We start from the raw sequence: 27,125 nt of genomic DNA on the forward strand, positions 1-27,125 counted from the left end.
GGGGAATGTACTAGAGTCTATAACTTGCATCCAGAATGTTAATCAGTATTGTTCAAAAATACTGTGGCCTCGGGCTTCTGCTAACGCCTCCAACTGCAAACATATGAAAAGTGCTATGGCTTTGATAAGATCGGCCGTCAGGATTTGGTCTAAATAATATGGTTGTAAATGACAAACACTGATTTCCTTTGTAGCCACCGCATTTGTTTTAAAATACTCCTCTCGTTCTTTTTTTTTATTCCCAAGCAGGCATTTTTGTCCTGGAATTATCAACCTGTTTTGAATAACTTTCCAATCAGCAGCCGCTAGATTTCTCCCTTTCCCTTTTTAAATAGAAAATTAAGTAACATATTTGCTTGGAGTCAGACCATGCAATTGGAATGTTATATCCGGACACAGAAATATCACTGGCCGGGATGAGAGCAGGAGAGAGGGACATGCCCCTATCTCTTACATAGATAAAACAGTGCACTCTCGTGAGGGGGAGGGGGGAAATCGATGTGGTAGCTATATTAGCTGTAGATAAAAGAGCTGGAGGTGGTACCGGCCTCTGGAGTGAGCAGGGGCGGCACCTCGGAGAAGGGGCAGGAAAGAGGCGGGGCAAGGGGATTTGGGTTTGAGGGGGATCCTGGACTGCACTTAAATTTAAAAAAATGGTCAATCACAGAATCATAGAACACTAGGACTGGAAGGGACCTCGCGAGGTCATCGAGTCCAGTCCCCTGCCCTCATGGCAGGACCAAATACTGTCTAGACCATCCCTGATAGACATTTATCTAACCTACTCTTAAATATCTCCAGAGATGGAGATTCCACAACCTCCCCGGGCAATTTATTCCAGGCTACGTCTAGACTGGCATGATTTTCCGCAAATGCTTTTAACGGAAAAGTTTTCCGTTAAAAGCGTTTGCGGAAAAGAGCGTCTAGATTAGCACGGATGCTTTTCCACAAAAGCACTTTTGCACAAAAGCATCCGTGGCCAATCTAGATGCGCTTTTGTGCAAAAAAGCCCCGATCGCCATTTTCGCGATCGGGGCTTTTTTGCGCAAAACAAATTTGAGCTGCCTACACTGGCCCTTTTGCCCGAACGGGAGCAGCATAGTATTTCCGCAAGAAGCTCTGATTTCTTCCATGAGCTCGTCAGTATTCTTGCGGAAATTCAAGCGGCCAGTGTACACAGCTGGCAAGTTTTTTCACAAAAGCAGCTGCTTTTGCGGAAAAACTTGCCAGTCTAGATACAGCCCCAGTGTTTGATTATCCTGACAGGTAGGAACTTTTTCCTAATGTCCAACCAAAACCTCCCCTGCTGCAGTTTACGCCCATTGCTTCTTGTTCTATCCTCAGAGGCCAAGATGAACAAGTTTTCTCCCTCCTCCTTGTGACACCCTTTTAGTCTCAAAAAAAGATCTCTTGGCATTGGGAAAAGTTCAGAAAAGGACAACAAAAATGATGAGGGGTTTGGAACGGGTCCCCTATGAAGGGAGATTAAGAAGACTGAGACTTTTCAGTTTACAAAAGAGGAGACTAAGTGGGGATAGGATAGAGGTCTATAAAATCATGATTGATGGGGAGAAAGTGAATAAGAGAAAGTTATTTATTTGTTTCCACAACATAAGAACTAGGGGTAACCAAATGAATCGAATAGGCATGAGGTTTAAAACAAACAAAAGCAAGTTTTTCCTCATGCAGTGCACAGTCAACCTGTGGAACTCCTTGCCAGAGGATGTTGTGAAGAGAGTGAGATAAATTCATGGAGGTTAGGTCCATGAATGGCTATTGGCCGAGATGGGCAGGGATGGTGTCTCTACCTTCTGTGTCAGAAGTTGGGAATGGGTGACAGGGGATGGATTACTTGATGGGCCTGTTCTTTGCTTCCCGGTACAGCCACGCCAATACAGCAGTCGCCTGTGATGCTTAATGAGTGCATTATCCTTTGGCTAGCTCCACAACCACACAGCACTAAAATGCTGTTGGCCCTATGTAATGTGGCACAGAGTGTGAGAGAGACAGACAAAGACAGAGACTGACAGTACAGCTGTGGATTTAAAAAAAAATCTATGTAAAGATCAGAGGACGATCTCCTTGACTTTACCATTGACTTTGTCTAAAAAAGTAGGAGCATCCCAGGATGCGTTCCTCCCCGCCTGTCAAAAGCAAGCCTAACAGGAGTGAAATTGCAGAAGCCGCCTACTACATGGTTTGCCAGCCACCCTCCGTAACTCAGTCTATCTAGCCAGGCTGTAAATTAGAGGAACACCATATATTGTGTGATTGTGATGTAATTTATTAGCGGATGACTAGAGTAAGGGACTGATCTGCTCGTTCAGTGGTCCAGCTAGCATGGCCAGGCTCACCATGTCTGCCACTCTGACAGATTATGTTGCTGCACTCCAAGGGCAACTGTACATATTTAACTAAAATCCCCCAGCAAGGGAAGTGTTTCTTGCTAATGCATGGTGCTGTGTTTCAAATGGATCCCCCAAACGTGTTCCCGTATTTCCTGGTTTGATTATTAATCCTTCGATCACAGTTTGGTAAAAACAGAAACAGAAAAAATAAATAAATACATTCTTCCTGCGATATGCCACATCATACAGAAATAGAGCGCACAGCAGCGTAGCTTGGGGGGGGAGGTGGAATCCGAAGGTAAAATAGGGAATGAACAAGTGAAGAATTACTTGGCAGGACAGATGTCTTCAAGATGGTGGGGCCTGATGAAATACAACCTAGAAAACGTAAGGAAGCGGCTGATGAGCCATTAGCGATTATTTTTGAGGCGATGTGGAAGACAGGTGTGATCCCAGAGGACAGGAAAAGCACAACCGTAGCACCTATCTATAAATCAGGGAATGAGCACAACCTGGGGAATTATAAACCAGGCAGCTTGACTTTTGTGAGTAGAAAGATAAAGGAGAAAATAATCAAATAATCAATTTGCAAGCACCTAGAAGATAATAAGGTGATAAGTAGGAGTCAGCATGGATTTGTCAAGAACAAATCACATCAAACCAACTGAGGATCCTTATTTGACAGTGTAACAAGCATTGTATATGGGAGGGAAGAGGGGGGAAGATGTGATGCGTTTCAACTTTTTGTACTGTCTCCCGTTACTGCATAAGCACACAAGGGGAATATAGCCCAACAGAACCTACTGTGAGGCAGATACATCACAGGTCGGAAAACCGTATTGAAAGACCAGTTATCAGTGGTTCCAAGTCAAGCTGGAAGGACGTAGCGAATGGGATCCCACTGGGCTCTTTGTTGGATGACGATATTCAATATCTTCATCAATGATTTTGACAATGGACTAGTGAATGAATACACTTACCGTTTGTGGATGATCCCAAGCTGGGAGGGGTTGCAAGCACTTTGGAGGGCAGGATTAACATTCAAATCGATCTTGACAGGCTGGAGAAATGGTCTGAACATTCAAGTACTGCACTTTGGAAGGAACATAAGAACATAAGAACGGCCGTACTGGGTCAGACCAAAGGTCCATCTAGCCCAGTAGCCTGTCTGCCGACAGTGGCCAGCACCAGGTGCCCCAGAGAGGGTGGACCGAAGACAATGATCAAGCGATTTGTCTCCTGCCATCCTTCTCCAGCCTCTGACAAACAGAGGCCAGGGACACCATTTCTATCCCCTGGCTAATAGCCTTTTATGGACCTAACCTCCATGAAATTATCTAGCTTCTCTTTAAACGCTGTTATAGTCCTCGCCTTCATAGCCTCCTCTGGCAAGGAGTTCCACAGGTTGAGATGATATTCAGTTGCACAAAGACCAAATATGAACGGAGGGCTTATGGGAGAGGATTGCAGAAAAGAATATGGGGGTGATCACAGATCACAAACTAAATCTGAATCAAGAGAGTAACCCTGTTGCAAAAACAACCCCGATCATCATCCTGGGATGCATGAGCAGGAGTGTCGCAAGGCATAAGAAGTCATTTTTCTGTTCTACTCAGCATCGAAAACACCTCTACTTGAGGCCTGTGCCCAGCGCTGGCTACCGCATCTTGGGAAAGTTGCGGACAAACGGTTGAGCTTGGAGAAGGGACGACGGAGCGGGGACATGAGAACAGTTTTCTGGTGCTGGTTGGACCTCTACAGTCGGCCTTCTGTCATCCAGCAAGATCTGTGGTCCAGCACCCCCAGGGAGAGGGGGTAAGGAGGAGGTCTGAAGCACACCTGGGGAAAACCCAGGCCCTCAGCAACTCATTCCCCACGGTCCTAGAATGCTGCAAATGGCTCATTTGCAGTGCTCACGTTCAGGAAGATAGAGGGATGACTGGGAATGAGGGGAGGCTCAGGGGAAGATGGGGAACTCCCTGTGCACAGCAGGGAGACAGGAGCAAAGCCACAGAGGCGGCGGGACCTCTGCGCCTCCGCGGCTTTGCTCGGGTCTCCCTGGTCTGCTGGGGGGGAGAGGGCACAGCTAGTGCGCCCCCCCCCCCCCCCAGCAAACCAGGCTTGTGTTGCGGGACGCCTGGGGTAGAGCAGCTGGGGTGCTGCCGGGTTGGTCCTGCGGGGACCTACCCAGCAGTGCCCCAGCTGTTCTGTCCCAGGAGTCCAGATTCAGCCGCTGTTGAAACTGATCAGCGGCTGATTCCAGGAAGCCGGGGGCAGAGCAACTCTGCCTCGGGCTTCCTGTAGTCAGCCCCTGGTCAGTTTCAGCAGTGGCTGAATCTGGAGCCAGTTCCGACTTACATACAGATTCAACTTAAGAACAAACCTACAGTCCCTATCTTGTACGTAACCCGGGGACTGCCTGTATTTCTGGAAAAAGTGCTTTTCCGGAAAAGCATCCTGCCAATGTAGATGCGCTTTTTCCGGAAAAGCGTCCGTGGCCAATGTAGACGCGCTTTTCCGGAAAAAAGCCCCAATCGTCATTTTCACAATCGGGGCTTTTTTGCGGAAAAGACTACTGTGCTGTCTACACTGGCCCTTTTCCGGAACAGTTTTTCTGGAAAAGGACTTTTGCCCGAACGGGAGCAGAATAGTTTTTCCGGAAAAACACTGACAATTTTACAGTAGATCGTCAGTGCTTTTCCGGAAAAGCAAGCGGCCAGTGTAGACAGCTGGCAAGTTATTCCGGATAAGCAGCTGCTTTTCCGAAATAAGTGGCCCAGTGTAGCCACAGCCCTTCAGTATTCACAGTGGCCATGTAGAAAAGACCTTTCCCTTTACACATCTGGGCCATGTCTTCCCTAGGAAACTATTTAGAACTTAGTAAATTCAGTTTAATAATTCCCAATTTAACAATCTCGAACTAGCGTGTTCACACTATGGGGAAGCCTCAAAATTAGTCCAAGGCAGGCTCCGTTAATGTGGACGCATTACCTCAGACTTAGAGCCCCAGCGAGCACTAGGGAGTAATGAAAAAAAACTTTAAAAAATGAGTGGTCCTGTCGCACCTTAGTGACTAACAAAAATATAATTAGTATCATGAGCTTTCATGGGCACAACCCACTTCCTCAGATTCAAATGACACCGGGGAGGAATTATTTTGAAAAAACGGCACCGGAGCGTCCACGTGACCGCTATTTCAAAAGAACTATTGCAGAATTAGCACTAATCCTGATGAAAAGCAGGAGTACAGGTTTGGAATTCTGCAGCCCGTTATTTCGAAAAAACAGGCTTGGTAGTGTGGATGCTCCTTGGTATAAATTCGAGCTGCTGCTGGTGGTGGGGGGGTTATTTCGAAATACAGTCCTAGTGTAGACCAGAGCCTGATGCAGTTAACTTTAAACCCACTGTCAATGGGAATCGGGCCTGGGTATGACTGGTTGTAGGGAAGCCCTACCATCCCATTATGGGATAGAACAAAGTTTCATTCAGGTTGGTCAGAGAGTGATTTGATTCCAGATGCAGAACATGTTTCTGTGCCCTGAAGAACTGCATAATATTCAACCAGAGGCATTGCATTTTCCCCTCCCGCTCTCCTCGCACACCCACACATGAAGCAAAAGCAAAATGAATGAGTTCTTACATAATTCAAAGAGTTTTGCCAAAATACCACTTTCTATTTAGAACCCAGAATCCTCCAAGAATCCATCTTTCAGAATTATTCATTTGAAAGCCCTGAAATTGCTTATCTCAGATAAATTTAACACAGTTACTATTATAACAAGAACACGGACGTTAATGTTCACATACACACATACTCTTCTTCTCCACTGCCTCAGCATCATTACGCCAGACTTGATTTCCTCATGTCTATTCTCATTCTCACTTCCTAATATCGGCAGAAAATGAGTAGGAATCCAAACAAAGATCTATTTAATAAAAACTCCCTCAGAGGCATTTCAGATTCTCCTGTTCTCGCATCACCATTTTCTTGTTGTTTCCCCCGGCACTTTCAAATCACATCAGCTGGGGCACGGAAGTGTCGTGGCTTGGATTTTTTTTTCATCTATAATATAAATCAGATTTTGCCCTCAAATATTACAGCAAAAAATAGTAATTTGTGATTTAAGGAGCATGGGAGAGAGACTCTATTACCTAACTCTCATCTATCTGAAAACTTGCTCCAACAACATCCGTGGAAGATGAGGGGACTCAATCCACCAAGTATCATAGGGCCTGCGAGGAAGAGTTTGTGCAAAGTCTGTAGAACTGTGAGAAGCATTTCTCAGGGCCTAGTTATAGCAAACCATCCTTGTCCAGCAAAGCATGCGCTTTAAAGCTAATCATGTGCATAAAAGCTTTACTTAAGCATGGCCAAAGCCCACTGGAATCAATGGGAACCTTACAACTGCCTTCAGTGGCCTTTGGATCAAGCCCTTAGATCTGCAAACAGGTCGCCAAGCAGGGGTAAAATAAGTGAGCACACTCAGCAGGACGAGCGAGGCATGTGAGACCCGTGGGCCTCAAAGACAGGCCTGAAGATGTGGCAGGCAGCAAACGCCTCCAGCAAAAGCTTTAAATAGCTCGTGTTCCACTAACCATGACTCGCTGTGGACAGAGAGTGCAGGAAGGCCCGCCTCAAGCGCTCCAACAGGCAGCAGCCTCCATCTGAGTTGGCTCCACCCTATATAAATGCAAGGGGTGTTCCAGAAAGTGTCCAGGCTGCAGCATGGATCCCCTGGAGCTGCCACAACAGTTCAGGCTCTTGAACAACCTCAGTTGCTGGCCTAGACCCTAAAACCTGACTCAGGCTCTGACCCTTGGTATCCACCTCAGGCAGGAAGCTGACTATGAACTCCTCCACTACACGCAGCCTCAAGTTCGACCTTGTTCCTCTCTGCGTTGACAGCGCAGACTGTCCAGAGTACTCTAGCTCTTCCAATGTTCCTCAATAAACTGCCCCTCTTCCAAGGACCCCACAAACCATCCGATGCCACAGGAGGCTGAAAATGATGCTTTTTGTTCTTAGATGGATGCTACAGGACTCAGCAAAGGAGTGTCATTGTGGGGAATTCCAGGGTGGATGACGAGACATACGAATCCCAGATTTACCATTCCCAAGGGGAAAAGACGGGAGGAGGGAGGAACAGGGACTATTTATGAGCTTCAAAACCCCTGAAAATAGATTCTCATTAAGCATATTGTCGTAGATAAAATCTCCCGTTACCTGCAATGCCCCAGTCTGGTAAAACCGCACCCTATCACAGATACCGGGAGGGCCATCAGACAGACTTCCTCTGCTACCGTTGCTACGATTGGTAGGGCAGAAGCATCTAGAGAGGCCCAATGCAGACTGGGACCCCATTGTGCTAGGCTGCCCCAAGGAGTTCCCTGTTGAAACGGGCCAGACGGACAAAGGGTGAGCGTGGGACGAGAGGCAGTGACTCGTCTTAGTTTGCACAGGTCAAGGGCAGAGTCCGGAACAGACCCATGGAGTTCATGCTCCTCAGCCAGTGTCTGGCCAGAACTCTGTTATTACTTTTGTTCTGTGCTCACGTGCCCCACAGAGCCCTGCAGACTGCTTCCCCCCAAGGCGTCCACCACATTACAGTCAGTCAATCTCACTCCCTGAGTTTCCCTGAGTGCGTTGGCAGCTTCACACGATGCCTCTTGTGCTCAATGAAAAGTACCCGGGAAGCTAATGGTGCTTTTCTCCTTCTAAAAACTAACCTCTTTTGAACAATCCATTAAGATCAACATACTGCACTGACTACAGTGAAAGACTCTGCCTCACACTATCCAAGAAATTAAGGAATCACCTGATAAGTATTTTATACAAGAAACAGAAAAACATCAAGAATGACATTTCTAACTTAGAGTGTCTCATCTCAAGACAAACATCCACACCGACTGACACCTTGCAAGACTTTTGTTCCACCAGACAAGAAATCTACTATACACACTTCTATTCCCTACAACAAAGAAAAGACAATAAACTTTCTAACCTGCTCCATACCACAGGCTACAACAGCAACTACCTCAACCCACCGGATAATATTGTTAACCTCTCCAGCTACAAACTCAATCCAGCAGAAGAGTCTGTCTTGTCCCGGGGTCTCTCTTTCTGCCCCACATCCCCCACAAACTGGATACAATTTCGTGGTGACCTTGAGGCTTTTTTCGCCGCCTCCGAGAATATTTCCAAACCACCAATGAACATCAATCTGACCTACCAGATTCTCCCTATCAACACCAAAGGAAAAATAATTCTATATGGACTCCCCTGACGGTCGGAATTACAATCTGGATTTCTATATACAAAGCTTCCGCAACAACGCACAGACTGACATTATTTGCAAACGACAACAAGCGACACACAATCTCAGCCGCGCTGAACACCATGCCATCCAGAGTCTCAAAAACAACCTGGACATTATAATCAAACCAGCTGACAAAGGGGGTGCTGTGGTCATTATGAATAAGGCCGACTATAACCAGGAGGCAACCAGACAACTCTCGAACACCACATTTTACAAACCTCTCTCCTCTGATCCCACCTCGGAATACCAAAAGAAACTACACTGTCTCCTTAAAAGCCTCCCCACAGCTACTCGGGAACAAATCCACACAGAAACACCTTCTGACCCCCGACCAGGATTGTTCTATCTGCTTCCCAAGATCCATAAACCTGGACACCCCGGATGCCCCATCATCTCTGGTATTGGCACACTCGCTACTGGTCTATCCAGCTATGTAGACTCTCTTCTCAAACCCTTCGCAACCAATACCCCCAGCTATTTCCGAGACACTACTGACTTCCTAAGGAAACTACAAAACATCGATAACCTCCCCAATAACACCATCCTTGCCACCATGGATGTAGAAGCTCTATACACCAACATCCCACATGAAGACGGATTACAAGCAATTAGAAACACTATCCCAGAGGACACCACTGCCAACCTGATAGCAGACCTATGTAACTTTGTTCTCACCCACAATTATTTCCAGTTTGAGAACAACTTATACCTCCAGATCAGCGGCACAGCCATGGATACACGCATGGCCCCACAGTATGCTAACATCTTTATGGCTGACCTAGAACAACGTTTCCTCAACTCCCGTCCCCTTTTACCCCTTTCTACTTATGCTACATCGATGACATCTTTATGATCTGGACGCATGGCCAAGAAACACTGGAGATATTCCACAGAGATTTCAACAACCTACACCCCACCATCAACCTCAGCCTGGACCATTCTACACGAGAGGTCCACTTCCTGGACCCCACAGTACAAATCAACAATGGAAAATTAGACACCACTCTCTACAGAAAACCCACTGACTCATACAGTTACCTACATGCTTCCAGCTCCCATCCTGCACACACCATACGATCCATCGTCTATAGCCAAGCCCTTCGATACAACCGCATCTGCTCTAATCCCACTGACAGAGACCAGAAGCTTCAGGATCTCTACCAAGCATTTATAAACCTCAACTACCCACCCGGAGAAATAAAAAAGCAAATTGAAAGAGCCAGACGAATACCTAGAAACCATCTACTTCAAGACAGACCCAAGAAAACCAACAATAGAACACCACTTGTCATCACCTACAGCCCCCAACTTAAACCTGTCCAACACATTATCAATAAATTACAGCCTATACTGGAACAGGATACCATACTCCAAGAGGCTCTGGGATACACCACTTGTCATCACCTACAGTCCCCAGCTTAAACCTGTCCAACACATTATCAATAAATTACGGCCTATACTGGAATAGGATACCATACTCCAAGTTGCTCTGGGAGACAGACCCATAGTCTCCTATAGACAACCACCTAATGTCAAGATGATTCTTACCAACAACCACAGGACATACCACACTAATACCAACCCTGGTACCTTCCCTTGCAACAAACCCCGTTGCCAGCTTTGTCCACATATTCACTCTGCTGATACCATTATTGGACCTAACCAAGTGAGTTATAAGATCAAGAACACATATTCCTGCGCATCCAGAAATATAATTTATGCTATCATGTGCCGAAAGTGTCCGTCTGCTATGTACATTGGACAAACGTCTCAGATACTTCGCCAAAGGATTAATGCCCACAAAACAGATATCAGACATGTTCACAAAGAAAAAAACATTTCTTGCCATTTCAACCAGAAAGGACACTGTCTCAACGACTTAACTACCTGCATTCTGCTACAAAGACCTTTTACATCTGCACTTGAAAGGGAATCCTCTGAACTGGCATTCATGCTAAAATTTGACACTTTCCGGGGGGGATTGAACAAAGACCCCAACTACCTTATCCATTACAAAGATAGTTTCCCCAATTATCACCTCTAATACCATTAGCTCACAGACATCTACCTTTCCCCACCTCTAATATCATTAACTCACTGGCATTCACCTTCCTTCCTCCCCCCCCCTGCATCCCCCTTCTGTTCTGAAATGTGATTTGCCCTTTTCATATGTGTTCATTTTTTTAAATTGTATCCTTTGGTATATATGGTTGTGACTATTTTCTTCCACTATTTGATCTGAGGAAGTGGGTCTGGCCCACGAAAGCTCATCATCTAATAAACCATCTTGTTAGTCTTTAAAGTGCTACATAGTCCTGCATTTTGCTTCAGCTACACCAGACTAACACAGCTACATTTCTATAACCTCTTTTGGTGCACTCAAGTGTTATCCTAGGAAGAGGAATTAGCCATTCAGTGTCTTTATGAAAGAGGGTCTAGCCACTCCCTGGTATGGACTGATAGAAACACACTGCCCTGGTTTACACTAGGATAGGATTTCGAAATAACCCCCTTTAGGTTGAATTTATAAGCAGTCTCCACACTACCATGCCTGCTATTTCAAAATAATGGTCTGTGGAATTCAAAATCTGTACGCCTGCTTTTCAGCAGGAATAAGACTAATTTCAAAATAGTGGTAGTGTGGACGCTCCGGTGCCGCTATTTCAAAATAACGACTCCCCTGAGTCATTGGAATTAATTACTCCCCAGTGCTTCCTGGGGCTCTACGCCGAGGCAGCCCACATTAACAGAGCCAGCCTTGGACTAATTTTGAGGCTTCTCCGTAGTGAGGACAGGCTATTTCCATTTTGTTATTTTGGGGGTTATTAAATCGATTTTAGTTATTTCAAAATAGTTTCCTAGTATAGACGTGCCCACTGTGACTGTAACTGCCTAGCCCACGGGAGGCCACTGTACCATCGGGAGAGAGAGGGAAGAGAGGAAGCAGTAGGCGATACGTTCAGCAACAGCCTTAGGGCAGAATCTCTCTCTACAAATATCCATGTGGCTATTTGTCTCCGTGAGCTTACACATAGAAGGGTTGCACCAGTGTGCCTCTGCCTATCTGAGCGACGTGGAAAAAGGCAGGGAAGCAGCTCTGTTAATCACAAGTACTTTCTTAAGCATGAGACTGTCGAAAGTGCCTAGACCTCCCCTACTGCAACTTGAGTGCATTGCTCCTCGTTCTGCCATCTGTCACCACTGAGAACAGCCTCTCTCCATCCTCTTTGGAACCTCCCTTCAGGGAGTTGAAGGCTGCTCTCATATCCCCCCTCACTCTTCTCTTCTCTAGGTTAAATAAGCCCACATCCCTCAGCCGCGCCTCGTAGGTCATGTGCTCCATCCTCGTAATCATTTTTGTTGCCCTCTGCTGGACCCTCTCCAATGTGTCCACATGCTTTCTGTCATAGGGGGTCCAGAACTGGACACATTACTCCAGATGTGGCCTCACCAATGCCGAATAAAGGGGAATAATCACTTCTCCGGATCTGCTGGCAATGTTCCTCCTAATGCAACCTAATATGTCATTAACATATTGCCCTTCTTAGCTACAAAGGCCACGGTTAAGAAATACACCCGCTGACCTGATGAACCACTTGGTTTCTCTGTGTCAGAAACAATAGAGTGATCACGTTCTTTAGCAGCAAAAATAAGCCCTGGCGTTTTTAACTTCATTTCATTTTCCGAGTTGAAAGCCTGCCGGTGAATAACTGATCTCTCATTTACACAGACAGGACAAGGAATCAACGTCCCCACCTCAAATCAGACATCTCATTCTCTGACAATAAAAGCGCAGTGTTTACCAAGTCATTTACTTCCCCCTCTCTTCTCCTACACGGGACTGATTTTTATGGCAACATTGCTTATAATTCACAGATTGGGAATCTAAAGAGTTTCCTGAGCCAAGTGTGTGAACAGCTCCTCATGGACCAATCCCCATTCAGGGTTTTTTTTCTTATCTCACATAACACCCAGATGTGAAATCCGTGTGGGAGCCAACATTTATACAAATACACTTTCCTACATGAGACATTTGTTCCTTCCCTTAAAAAGAATAATATTATTTGTCCACAGAATATCAAGTTCATTAAAAATTGACAACAGCATCATCATATACTTTTCACATCAATGAGTTGCTCGTGTCCTTTTTAATTATGTGGTCTCGGCATATACTCATCAAGAATTCTGGGAGCTACAGAACCAACCGAGCAGGGCACCGAGGCACAGAATAATCAACAGACTCCTCGAGTTAGGAGTTTACCAGAAAACAATCAAGTCACCCCCCCCAGAAAAATGCACGAGAAGGAAATAAGAATTTACTTACACTGCACAATGAGCTGTACCAGGGCTTCTCTGGGCTTCACATTAAATCCATTGTACTGACTGGTCTGACACCTGTAGGTCCCGGTCATCTCCCTAGACACGTTCACGATCCTCAGTATCCCATCGTAGCTCTCCATCTGCATGGACCCATCGGGCATTGCAGTCTCCTTATCAGCTCTGGACCACAGAATGATAGGTTTGGGCTTCCCCGTCACCTGGCACTGGAGTTCTATCGTGTCTCCTTCCCGGGTGACTAACGGTGATTTTTCTTGTGGAACAGTCAAATTGGGAGGAACTTCAAACAGAACAAGGGAGAAAAAAGAAAAGGGTCTTTGGTTAGTACGTGCAAGAAGGAAAAAAATGCATAGCGCTACTATTAGTGTTTTCATGAGACGGGCTTCTGGCCACGTGGCCTTCCATTGAGGTACGCTGAACCCTACAAATTCATTTTGTAATAGAATCGACGGCAGACCACATATGTCACAGCCCAGAACTAAAGCGATAGGAATGTAGCCGTGTTAGTCTGGTGTAGCTGAATCAAAAAACAGGACTATGTAGCACTTTAAAGACCAGCAGGATGGTTTATTAGGTGATGAGCTTTCGTGGGCCAGACCCACTTCCTCAGATCAAGTAGTGGAAGAAAATTGTCACAACCTTTATAACATATATCCTTTGGTATATATGGTTGTGACAATTTTCTTCAACATATTGATCTGAGGAAGTGGTTCTGGCCCACGAAAGCTCATCACCTAATAAACCATCTTGTTAGTCTTTAAAGTGCTACATAGTCCTGTTTTTTGACCCAGAACTAAAGACAGCAGTCATGCTGGATTGCAAAATCAATGCAAACCGTTACGAATGGAACAAAAGAAGCTGTCAAAACATCACTGCCCGAGGTTTTTCTCCAGGCACATTTCCAACCTAATAACCAACTCTAGGAAGAGAGATTGGAACAGTTCTTTCCAACCAGTGCTCTGCTGATAAGGAGCACAGCGTGGCAATGATAGGAGGAAAACATGACGTGGACAAACAACACACAATAACACACTTTTCTGAGACGGCTTGCTCCCCCATTTGAAAGAGTCTCCTAAGGATGGGGTGAGATCAGAAGAAAGTGCAGCTTCTAAGGACGTGCTCATTACACCCAGGCTGGTGTTTGTACAAGAGCCAATTAGCATTCAACAGCGCTTTTCGCAGTAGGCCCCATTAGGGATGGCACTTCTACCTCTGTATTTTACGCACTTACTTTTGTTAAGTGCAGAGCACTGAGAGCATCAAAGGTTCAAGGAGACCATTTTTGCCACATTCAATTATTGTCACGATCTCATTGTGCCTACATTCATTTTGTAACTCAGCTTTTTCTTCTCTTTTCACCCTGGGCTTAGTGCAGATCGAAATACAATTCTTAGAAGTCAGCCACGACTTCTGGAAGTGAATAGCCCCATTTGCACTATACAGTCTTTTGCTGACTTCTCTGGATAGAGGTTACAGGGGAAAGCTTTGTTGTATGTGTCATGTGACAATGTCCGGATCCATTTCAGAGCAGTGTGTGGAGAGGAAAGCCATGGGATTGGGGGCAAAGCCAGACGTAAATACATGTATTGTGTATCGTTTGCCTGCCTACCCTTCAGGAGACAATTCATCCCCCCTTAGTTTTGATCTAACATTTTACATCTCTCGACACTTTGTAACATCCAGCATTTCTTTATCAATGGAAATATTGTGCCTGCCCGACTCCAAAAAACGTGGACTTTTCCAAAAAGAATTACTCTTCCCCCAGCTAGGATGGGCAAGATTCAGTCTCACACCAAATCTGGCCATAAAAAATGTGTCACATTCCAAACTGCCTCGGTGCGGGGGGGCTGGACTAGATAGCCTGTCGAGGTTCCTTCCAGTCCTACAGGTCTATGATTAGTTGATTCTACCTCATAGACTTCCCAGGCCACGAGTGGGAGCTTTGTACCCGGGAGAAGAGGAGAGAACATCCCATCTTCTCTTTGGAACCGAGAACTCTGCCTTGGACTAGTGCACAGGCTTAGACTATAGCTCCCGTTGCCGAAAGAGATGTGCCATAACTCAGGCAAGCCAGTTTCACCGACGGAAGGATACAGAACAGGGGTGGGCAAATAGCAGCATGTGAGCCACGTCCAGTCCACCAGGGTTAACTCCTGGCAGGCCCCCACTGCTCTGTTTACCTGGACAGCCCCAGGTACCAGCGATCACAGCTCCCACTGAGTAGGGTCAATGGGAGCTGCAGCAACCAGTTGCCCGGTCCATGCTACTTCCCGACATTACCATTGGCCGGGAACAGTGATCTGCAGCCAACGGGAGCAGCAATTGCTGGTACCTGCAGCCGTGCAGGTAAATAGAGAGGTGGCGGCCTGCTAGGGGCAAACCCTGGTGAACCGCCACCATGTGATGGGCTTCCCCTGATAGCGAAGTTGTTAAAAACCAACTCTTCCTGAACGAGTCCTAGAAGATACTCTTTGTGGACCATTTGATGTGCACACACACACAAACGCACACACAAAATGACTTGATCAGGCCTCATTTGGCAAACGCTGCATGTTTCTCTGAGCCTTGCCAGCCACGAGTACTGCAGACATCCAAACTCAAGGCTTGGAAACCACAGCATCCTCCATGTCACGTCGTCTCTCAAGCACAGAAGGCGAGTGTATGCACATGTACGCACGCATACACAGGCAACACAAAGAACAACAAACTGTTAGGGGCAGGCCGAGCAAGCTGACGTGAGTGGAATGTTTCTCGCTCAAAAAGAACAGTGGCTTGAGTAAAAAAATATCCCTGGCACCTTTTCCTTTATGCCAAATGCCTAATATTGATTTGGGAGAAAGAGAAAAAAAACCAGCATACAAATCCTGACCCAGCTCTTCCTAGACAACCTCTTAGGGCACGTCTATACTAGGGAAATAACTCAAATCGAGTTAATAACTCACAAAATAACAAAATCAAAATAACATGTCTTTGCTACAGGGAAGCCCCAAAATGAGTCCAAAGCAGGCTCCGTTAATGTGGATGCACTACCTCGACTTAGAGCCCCAGGAAGCACTGGGGAGTAATTAGTTCAAATGACTCTGGGGAGTTGTTATTTCGAAATGGTGGCACCAGCGCATCCACACTAGCACTATTTCAAAATAACTATTTTGAAATAAGCATTGTTCCCCAAGGAAAGCAGGAGTCCAGATTTTGAAATAAGTGGCCCGTTATTACAAAATAACAGGTGTGGTTGTGTGGACGCTCCACTTATTAATTCAACCTGAGGGAGAGGGGGTATTTCAAAATTACTCCCTGGTATAGACCAGGGCTTACACTATGAGAGTCAGGGATAGGGGAGGGGGCAACGAAGTGCGCTTCCTCTATGGAAACACTCTAGTCCAGAAAGAGGAAAATACAAAAGGAGTTTCCAACTCAGCAGAAACATGACAGTACTCCCCGAAGAGCAAACCTTTACCAAATGCAATATTTATCAGCACATACTGACTGCATCTCACTCCCACCCTCCCCACAGACACTACTGCAACAACAACAATGATAAATAATTTGTCAGTAGAAGTCAGGGAAGTTATCAAAAGCAACCTAGTCCCAACCAAAACATCTTGGCCAAGAATTTCATAGAATCACAAGGGCAGGAAGGGAACTTGAAGGAGTCAAGTAGACCACCTAGGAGCTAAAGGGAGGCCAAGTAAACTTAGACTATCCCAGACAGGTGTCTGTCCACCCTGTCCTTAAAAATACACCAATGGAAGGGGATTCCACAGCCTCCCTTATATCCAACCTAAATCTCCCTTGCTGCAAATTAAAAGGATTATTTTTGTACTATCTTTAGTAGACATGGAGAACCACCAATGAGAGTCGTCTGTATAACAGACCTTAATGTGATTGAAGTATTTTCACATCCGCGCCCCGTTTTCTTTTGTTGAGATTAAACATGACCAAGTTTATTTAAATATTATCTTGTACGTTATGTGTTTAAAACCTTTTGTCATTTTCTTTTTAGTTCTCTGGACTCTCTCCAGTTTATGTTCATCTTTCCCAAAGTGTGGCTCTCAGAACTGGACATGAAACCATAGCAGTGGCCTCATCACTCCAGAGCAGAGGAGAACAGACGCCGGAGCAGAGGAGGACAGATGCCAGAGGAGAGGAGGACAGATGCCGGAGCACAGACACCGGAGCAGAGGAGGACAGATGCCGGAGCAGAGAAAGACAGACGCTGGAGCACAGATGCCAGAGCAGAGGAGGACAGATGCCAGAGCACGGATGCCAGAGCAGAGAAGGACAGATGCCGGAGCACAGACACCAGAGCAGAGGAGGACAGACGCCAGAGCACAGATGCCAGAGCAGAGGAGGACAGATGCCGGAGGAGAGGAGGACATGTCTTACATATGAAAACCCTGTTTATGAACTCCCAATTGATTAGCTTTTTGTGGAACTGCATCACATTGTTGGCTCATCCTCAACTTCTGAGCCATTACAATCCCCAGATCAATGCAGCGATACTACCATCTAGCCAGTTCTCCCCCCATTTTGTCCAACTCTTGGTTGGATTTTTTCCCTTCTGAAGCGTAGTATTTTACATTCTTTATCAAACTTCATTCTGTTGATTTCGGAGCTGTTTTCTAATTGTCAAGCTCCTTTTGAAATCTCATCCTGTCCCCCAAAGTGCTTGCAATGCTTCCCAGCTTGGAGTCACCTGCAAATGCTGTAATCTTCCCTTCAAGTCATTAAGGCAAATATTAACAGTACGAGACCGATGACTGACTCCTGTGGAACCCCAATACCTATATCTGTTTTTCACCAGTTTGGCAACGGACCATTGATATCTATCGTTTCAATCACTTGTGCACCAAACTGATCATAATTGCAGCTAGACTACACTTTTCTATTTTGATTAAGAGCCATGTGGGAGTATTCCCATGACACACGACCAGTTATTAGCGTTATATCATTCATGATTCAGTGGTGCCCAGGAGGGATCGGAGACCCATAGTGGTTGGCACCATACAATCATGAAGTTAAAAGACAATTTCTGGCACTGGGATAGAGGGACAAGTCTCTTTCCTTCATGTGATCACCAAGAGAGATCAGACTGTGTGGAGTAGGCCAAGGGTCATTGAATTCATCATGATGGATGAAGTCATACAAAGGAATGGTTGGGCTGTGTTTGAAGAAATAACTCCAAACGGGTTAATCAGGGTTTAATCTGCCCTGGAAACCCCGGAAGCTTCGTTCTTTGCACCATCTGAAATGACAGTACTCAAGGCACTAGAGAACATCGAAAGGAACTAATTGCTGTATTAGGGAGACATGAACCCCCCTTATTTAGGGCTTTGGTTTCTCCAATTTCTGCAAAAGTCAACAGTGATGTTCTGGACCCTTAAAGGGCCATCCCTGCCCTAAGCGGGTTTGTGACAGATTCACGGTTCATGACACAGACAAAAAAAGCTGCTTTGGGGACAGAGTTAACATGAGGCCTGACAAACGGGTGACAGTCATCCAAGATGGACTTCGAAAGGCAGCCTCAGAGCTACTTCATTAAGTATTAGCAAGGCAGCCATTAATCATCAGTAGGGACCTTCTCTTTCTTAATGGACCATCTTCTGAAGGGAGAGTGGAAAAAACAAGCTTCAACACACAGTTAATCTTTTCTAGACATTACTAAAATTCAACAAACCACCTCCAAGGATCACTTCATCTCCCTTCAGAAGAAAAAGGACAATAAACTATCCAAACTCCTACATGCCTCAGGATCTCTCATTGCCGATACTTTCAACTCAACTAACTCAGAACTCTGTCGACAAAAGGCGTTATTCCTCGTAGAATGAGGTTTACCACCGTTGACAAAACTGCCGAATTCTGTCGATGTTATGTCAACAGAACTTGGCAGTAGTGTAGATGCAGGTCAAGTTTTGTCGACAAAAGTCCACTTTTGTCGACAAAACCCTGTAGTCTAGACACACCCCAAGAGACCATAGAACAAACACACCTATGTCAGTTTCATTCAAGGGATGGGGTTGTACGCTCCCATCAAGTTGTGCAAACCTAGTTGGGAGAATTTCTAAGACCAAGGAGGTGATGAGAGTCGGAGGTGTGGAGATCTGCTAGGATAGCCCCTCGTTCCTTGTGCAGTAGCACAAAAGTGGGGAGGCCTCTCCTTGATGAAACTGGATTATAACTTGTAGTATATGGCGCAGTGCAATCCACAAATAAAAAATAAAAATCCGGTGCCCATTTAGTATCAAGTAATTATTTTAAAAATGCATTTTTAAAGCAGCCTACACTCTCATTAATCTATTGCTTACAAGAATAAACTGTTCAGTGGATGTTGTCTCCACAAAATGAATTCACTCCGATAATAAATAAGTCATTTGTTTGCTCACAGAACCCATGGAACATCGCTAGATTACTTATAAACGATCATTGTTTGACAATGCTTGTGGCTTACAAATATCTTAATTATGCCACTAATTATACCAAAGAATGCGCTTTGTCATCATGGAAATAGACACTACTGTGATTTTAATAAACTATCTGAACTAAAATGAAGATGAGCCTCCATGTGTTGTCAGAGCCAGAATGAAACAAACAGAAAGCGCACTGCTTTGTCAATAGAGCAGAGCCCAAAGTTCTAATCAGCAAATAAACTTTGATTAGCACATTCTTTAGGAGACAACAAACCAGTTTAAAGAGGAAGCCCTCTCATCCAATCATTACCAAGTCGATTTGTGGCTTGATGTTCTAATGATAGAGTCTTGCAATGTATGAGTTACTCCGCCAGTCCACGTTAGTGTGTTGGTATGAAAAATAGGGCTCTCGTTCTACGGTCAAATCAAGACGTGTGACAAATCGGTTCTGCTCAGGCTGCCACGGAGGCCACGGTGCCGTCCACATTATGCTCAATCCCTGGACTTCATGGCTGAAGAGCTAAGATGGTTCCTGAGAGAATGCTTCATGTTCAGCTTGGCACAGCTGACAGAGTCTACTGTTTTATGTGTCCTCTATTTTCCGCACTGCAGGAGGGGTCGCTGTGGCTTGGGCTGAGCATATTCAAAACAGTTGCTTAAAACTCTGGTGTCACTCCTCTGGGAAGAGGGCACTTTGTAACACTTGCCGGTGCAGGAGAGAACAGTTTCTCCCTGGTTGACCCAAGACAATAGAACAAACTCCCCAAGAAGTGAGGGACCAACAGAAACCTCACTACTCCAAGTGCAAATTCTGTTGCATCACCTGCCTTCTCCAATATAAATCCATAGCATCACAGGGATCGGAAAGCAAAACCCTGCCAAAACAATGTGGTACAGTATGTAGTGTAAACATGGTGTAACCCACACGCATGGAGTATGTCTAGACTACATGGCTCCGTCGACGGAGCCATGTAGATTAGTTTACTAAACATAGGAAAATGAAGGGACAATTTAAATAATCGCCGCTTCATTTACATCAAAATGGGGAGGGAATGACAGATGTTAGGAAGAGGCAGGTGTTAGTAGTGGGTGATTTGATCATTAGAAACATAGATAGTTGGGTTTGTGATGACCAGGAGAACCGTATGGTCACTTGCCTGCCTGGTGTGAAGGTTGCGGATCTCTCAAGACATCTAGATAGACTTATGTGTAGTGCTGGGGAGAAGCCGGTGGTCGTGGTACATGTAGATACCAATAACATAAGGAAGGGTAGGAGAGAGGTCCTGGAGGCCAAATTTAGGTTGCTAGGAAAGAGACTGAAATCCAGGACCTCTATGGTGGCATTCTCGGAAATGCTTCCAGTTCCACACGCACGGCCAGGTAGGCAGGCAGAGCTTCAGAGTCTCAATGCGTGGATGAGATGATGGTGTAGGAAAGAGGGGTTTGGATTTATCAGGAACTGAGGACACTTTTGGGAGAAGGGGAGCCTATACAGGAAGGATAGGCTCCACCGAAACCAGGGTGGAACCAGACTGCTGGCACTAAACATTAAAAAGGCTGTAGAGCAGATTTTAAACTAAGAGATGGGGAAAGCTGATTGGTGCGGAGATGCACGTAAATCGGAGAGAGACTTCTCTTAGAGGAGAATCCGTTGATAAAGAGTCTCTAAGCTGTAGTCAGAAAGAGAGGAGGGGATAGGACAAACCATGGGGCAGAGCAGACAAACAACCTCATATAAAGGAATCCAATGCATCAGGGAAGGGCAGACAAACAAGCAAATAGGCAAATTTTTAAAGTGCTTGTACACAAATGCTAGGAGTCTGACTAATAAGATGGGTGAACTAGAGTACCTCGTATTAAAGGAGGAGATTGACATAATAGGCATCACTGAAACCTGGTGGAATGAGGAAAATCTGTGGGACACAATCATACCGGGATATAAAATATATAGAAAGGATAGAGCAGGCCGGGTGGGTGGCGGAGTGGCACTGTATGTGAAAGATAATGTAGAATCAAATGAAATAAAAATATTAAATGAATCAACATGTGCCATAGAATCGCTATGGATAGTAATTCCATGCTCCGATAATAAGAAATTAGCAGTAGGGATATATTACCGACCACCTGACCAGGTCAACGATACTGACATTGAAATGCTGAGGGAGGCAATTACATAAAGGCAATTACAGACCTGTAAGTCTAACTTCAGTACCGGGCAAATTAGTCGAAACAATAGTAAAGAATAAAATTGTGAGGCATGTAGAAGAACATAATTTGTTGGACAAAAGTCAACATGGTTTCTGTAAAGGGAAATCATGTCTTACTAATCTATTAGTGTTCTTTGAAGGGGTTAACAAACATGCAGACAGGGAGGACCCGGTAGTTATAGTATAGTTAGATTTTCAGAAAGCCTTTGACAAGGTCCCTCACCAAAGGCTCTTGTGTAAATTACATGGCCATGGGATAAGAGGGAAGGTCCTTTCTTGGATTGAGAACTGGTTAAAAGACAGGAAACAAAGGGTAGGAATAAATGGTAAATTTTCAGAATGGGGAGGGGTAACTAGTGGTGTCCCCCAAGTGCTATTAGTCCCTTTTTACAGATGGGAAAATAAGAACATCAGAATGGCCAGACTGGGTCAGACCAATGGTCCATCCAGCTCAGTGTCCTGTCTGATGACAGTGACCAATACCAGATGTCCCAGAGGGAGGGAACACAACAGGCAATCCTCATGTGATCCCTCCTCTGTCACCCATTCCCAGGCAGATTACACAGTTTGCCTGCCCAACAACATACAGGGAATGGCTGTGGCAGAACAGGAAATGAAACCTAGGCTTCCCACATCCTGTTTTGGCACCTCAGCCACTGGACCATCCTTCCTCTCCTTCCGGTTAGTCCAAACTTTCCTGCCGAAGCACATCCACAGCCAATGGGTGCCAAACCATTTTAAGAAGTAACTTGGCATCTACCCACAACTCAGGTCCTTTCCGTGCATTTCAGGACACACCAAACTGATTTACGGAACTAACATTTCAAAAGGTGTTTCCCACCTTCACACTTTCCCAGCTATCAAGGAGCACCGTGCCGCTGTGCCACTTGGCAGTTTCGTTTTTGGGTTTGTCTCTCTAATGGTTGGCTGTCTTTCTTTCCTAGTCCACCCTCAGATAGGGAGGGGCCCTAAAAATGTGTTCTACTCTTGTCAGCAGCTTGGGCCAGTCCTGCCTACACAACCTCTTTCTGTCCCTGTGCTCTGAACCTTTAAAATCCCGCCACCATAGATCGATGCAACAAACCCCATAGAATCTACGGCATGTTACTGAGGACAGAGGGCAGCACTGCGACCGACTACGAGCACTGTGTCAGAAAATCAGTCAGAGAATGATGTGAGAGAGCATTTACCATGTTTAACTCAAGAGGGTGTTTATAGCGTGGTGGACAAAAGGTGATGTATCACCGCTGTGATAAAAGGCAGATAGGAGACTCTCTGGAAAAACTGACCTTCTACTTGAGAGAAATTTAACAGTCCTTTAAAACACAGAGTAGCACATGTTTGTGCACACGGCAGGGACAGGGTCAGAATTCCTCTGTTCCACAACACGTCTGTACCCAGCTGCAAAATTTGTTCCAGAATGTGCATTCTCTGCTGTCTTATGTGATATGTGCTACATACTTCTGGTGAGTGAACAAGGAAGCAATGGGGACAAAAAACCTTACCTTGTTTCAAGATTAAACCCCATACATTTATGCAGGGTATGATTTTATGAGGCTGCCCACAATGACATGTAGCCCCATCTACGACTGCGGTTAGCAAATATTTCCAACAACCGGAGACGGGACACTAGACGGGGAGGGTTCCAAGTTACTACAGAGAATTCTTTCCTAAGTGTCTGGCTGGCGGGACTCACCCACATGCGAAGGGTCTAGCTGGTACCGTATTTACGGATCACCTTCCTCCACAGTGTGGGCTTGAGGACTTGAACTACAGTAAATGATGGATTTTCTACTACCAAGATTTGAGGACTTCGGTAACTTAGCTAAACTCATGGGTCAAAGGACCGAGTGGATGGGTGAGATTCTGTGGCCTTCAATATGCAGTAGGTCAGACTAGATGATCATCATGATCCCTTCTGGCTTTAGCATCACCTGAAGAAACTTGTAGCCATGTCTTCTAATATATATTTCAGAAATGTGTGTCCATCCGTCCGTCTCTGAATCCATTTGTTCAAGAACACTTCCTAAATGGAAATAGCTAAGACCACCAAATTTGCTGTGCAGCTTCTGCTTAACCTAATTTAAAGCAAAGTCAGGGTTTGATTGTGCCAGGACAATGGGATGTGCCTGGAATTCGATTGTTTCTCAGAAAACAGAAAGGGAGAGGACTGTTAGAAGGGACAGTTATACTGTAGAATGACCACAAGAGGGCAGCAATGGGCCAGAGATAAGGACTGGGACAACTATAACCCCACTGAACCAGAGGAGCAGGGGTGGAGTTTGTTCCTTTGTGTCTCTGTTTGTCTGTATGGTTGTATGTCCGTTTGTCCCCCCAGCCAAGGGGACATCTACAGCAGCCATGAAGAAGGACTTCTCACTTGGCCCCAAGTTGCTGCTGTGAGACGACTGGGGTAGCGCACCTCTCCTCTGGGCAGCCTACCTATAGAACCTCTCATTCCCATCCTCATCCCCATCCCAGAACAATGATTTAAATGAAGAGAAACAAAACTTATGTAAGGACCCGAGCAACACCAGGTAAATATTTTAGTATCTTATAAAATCAGGAAATATAACGAACGAAACATGAACGTGTTTTGCCTTTTAAAAGAAATTTGTTATGTTAAACAGAAATAGAAATGTGTATGAATTGGAAAAATTGACTAGCAATCCTCTCTTTTCTGCTTCTAACTAATAACGGCAGCAGGAATAGTTGATATTACAAATTATGTGTTCTAGATGATAAAAAGGCTGAAAGCAGCTTTCCGTTGGACTGCACTGAAGTTTCTCAGACTCATGAGAGAAACAAGACTGTCAGTTTAGCTCCATTTATAATTTGCCATACCTGGGGGAGAGAGAAACCCTGTCAATTTATAAACCCCCAACAATGGGTCACAAATGCAGAAAACAACTGACCCAGCCAGAAACCATACCCCACTAATCTAGATTTTATGAGCTATTATGCTGTGAATACAGCAACAATGGAGATTTTACCAGTCCCCAAAGTCAGTGAAAAAAAATCTAAGACACTGCAATAGTCAGACCTGTGTTGTCATGTGAGATACAAACGAGCCACCGGGTCAGAGAGAAACACACACTCCATGTGCATCGGAAGATACTCTTAGCTGAGACCGTTGCCAAAACGTTGATATTAACACTCATTGAGTACTTCAGCCACCACAGATGTTTCTGAAATCTGCCACCCGAGAGCTGCATAAGCCCCAGTTATGCCTTACGTTTTCCTTAAAAGGCAACTGCCTCCCTCACATCCAAAACCTACTATTGGATGGAAGTATGAGCATAACTCTCCTTTGGGGAACGTCACCTGCCACCTCCTGCCTTTTGTTGAGAGGAGTGCCACACGTGGGGAGCCAGGAGTCCAAGTTGTGGAGAAACCTACTATGCTCTCTTCTCTTCTCTTGCACACGCACTGACAAAGAGCTAAAGTCGGACCTTTCACGAGTCAAGTCAATGCTGAACGGAACGGCCTTACCTGTACTGCTGGAGATGTTGACATCGATGCTGATATCGGAAATGCCGCCCCCTTTCAGGGAAGCCACACAGGTGTAGGTCCCAAAGTCTGTGAATTTCAAGTCAATGATGTCCAGGTTGGTGGTGCCAGGGGACACATCGGGGTCTGTCTGGGTGATGACCATCCTTTCGGAGCTACGCAACGGGCGTCCATTTTTAAACCAACTGAAGGTGAGCTCCTCGGAAGGAACAGCCTCCACCTGGCAGGAGATCTTCACCTCACGCCCAATCTGGATGTTGTCGTCCTTGTGGTAGGGGTCAGGCGTGATCCAAAACCGGCCCTTTTTTAAGGCTAAAACATAAACAGACATGCTCACGGTTAGTGTCATAGGATACACCACATGCGATCTGAGATCCTAAAAACACATCCCGGGCCACGAATCGTCCATTGGAAATCACCATAAAATATCCACCGGCAGAAATCGAAGCCCGCAAATTAAATGTTGGCAGGATTGGGTCCTTAATCAGCATCAAAGCTCTCGCGCTGTTGGCATGCAAGTAAAGGCTAGATCAGGATGGGCAATAATTTTTGCCTAGGAGCCACTTCAAAATTGTTTGAAGTAGCCCCGGGACACCCCGGAAGGGGTGGGGCCTAAACAGGAAGAGGCAGGGCTGCCTCACCCCCAGTCCATGATTGGTCTGGGGATCGGGGAGCCCCTTTGCCCCCCTTCCCACTAGGCACCCACACCCTGGAAGAGACTTGGCACGCTCCCCCACCTCCAGGCCAATCAGGGCCTGTGGGCGGGGGAGCGTGGGAAGCCTCCTCCGCTCTTCCCACCGCCCTGTGAGCAGCACGCGGCGCTTCAAAGCACCATGTGCTCCTGGCAGAATGGGAGGAGGCTTCGGGTGCTCCCCCGCCCCCAGACCCTAATTGGCCTGGGGGCAAAGGAGCAGCAGGTCCTCCGCAGGCCAGAGTCACCCACTTGGTGGCCTTTTGCCCACCCCTGGGCTAAACAGAGTCCATCTGGCTGAGCTGCAACTGAAAAGTAATACAAAGCATTCCAGACCCCCCCAGTGTCGTCTCTGTATGTCTCTAGGTACGTCCACTCCCCCCTCTGTCCTGGAGAGCCTGAAGATCAGCTTGCTGAAGGCAAGAAAACAGAGATCAATCTAATATCTCTGACGTGAACAGCTGTGTCACCTCCATGCTGTCTGCGAGCCGTCCGGCACAGCCCTTAGCCGGTGTGCTCCATGGAAAAATACAAACACAAGTGGGGGGCTAATGGCCTCCTTGAGGTACGCCCACAAGGCTCTCTGCTTCCCTGCAATGGGCTGGATTCGCCCCTCGCTCACAAGCTGCAACCTCCACAGACTTCCCCCAGTGGGGGGTCCCACCGCCAGCAACTGCAGCCCGGGGAGTGGGTGGGTAAGAAGCCCATCTCCTGAGCAGCCTGCCTTTGTGGGTCTGTTGTGAAGTCACAGCTGCAGCGTCCTCCCGCCCAAGAAGCTGTGCAAACAGCCGGAGGATCTATCCGTGGGCGGGGAGGGGCCTACGGAAGCGAAGTGACGCCGATATGCGCACACACAGCCGGGAATGGAATGGGAACTGGAAATTGCCTGCCGTGACAGAGCTGGCTGCAAGCCTCGAGAGGTGATGGAGATTTTCTGTAATGAATAATAAAGTCATTTTTTTCAGTTCAGTAGGACAAACACCAACGACCCTCCAGCCAACTAGGGGGAATTACTGTCTGGGTTTACAGAGGAGGAACCTAAGGCAGATAAATATAATGATGGTTTAAGGAGACAGTGTCTGACCTGGGATGAGAACTCAGGTATTGTAGAGCGGAACAGAGAACACTAACTGCTACCTCACGAGACAACACAATCGTCAACCAATGAGACGCGCTGTGACAATCGCTAACACAAATTCAGCCATTTGCCATAAAAAAGCCACTTTATTCCGACTTCAGACATTTGTTTCTTTTAAACAAAAACATAGAAACCATAAACCTATCCTGAAACGATAGCAATTTGAAGA

At 46.0% G+C, this 27,125-nt stretch overlaps 1 protein-coding gene across 2 annotated transcripts in view; it reads right to left on the reverse strand.

Annotated features, from left to right (window-relative positions):
* MDGA2 (MAM domain containing glycosylphosphatidylinositol anchor 2) overlaps positions 1–27,125 on the reverse strand; it is a 634,890-nt gene that overhangs the window by 186,868 nt on the left and 420,897 nt on the right. For both annotated transcript variants that reach the window (XM_075926141.2, XM_075926142.2), the window contains exons 7-8: positions 25,110–25,439; positions 12,990–13,283 (exon numbers count right to left, since the gene is read on the reverse strand). In XM_075926141.2, coding sequence (XP_075782256.1) covers positions 12,990–13,283; positions 25,110–25,439 — 624 coding nt within the window. The remainder of the gene's footprint in view (positions 1–12,989; positions 13,284–25,109; positions 25,440–27,125) is intronic.

The sequence above is a fragment of the Pelodiscus sinensis genome, chromosome 5 (assembly GCF_052426305.1).
Source record: "Pelodiscus sinensis isolate ZL-2025 chromosome 5, ASM5242630v1, whole genome shotgun sequence".
Lineage (NCBI taxonomy): Eukaryota > Metazoa > Chordata > Testudines > Trionychidae > Pelodiscus > Pelodiscus sinensis.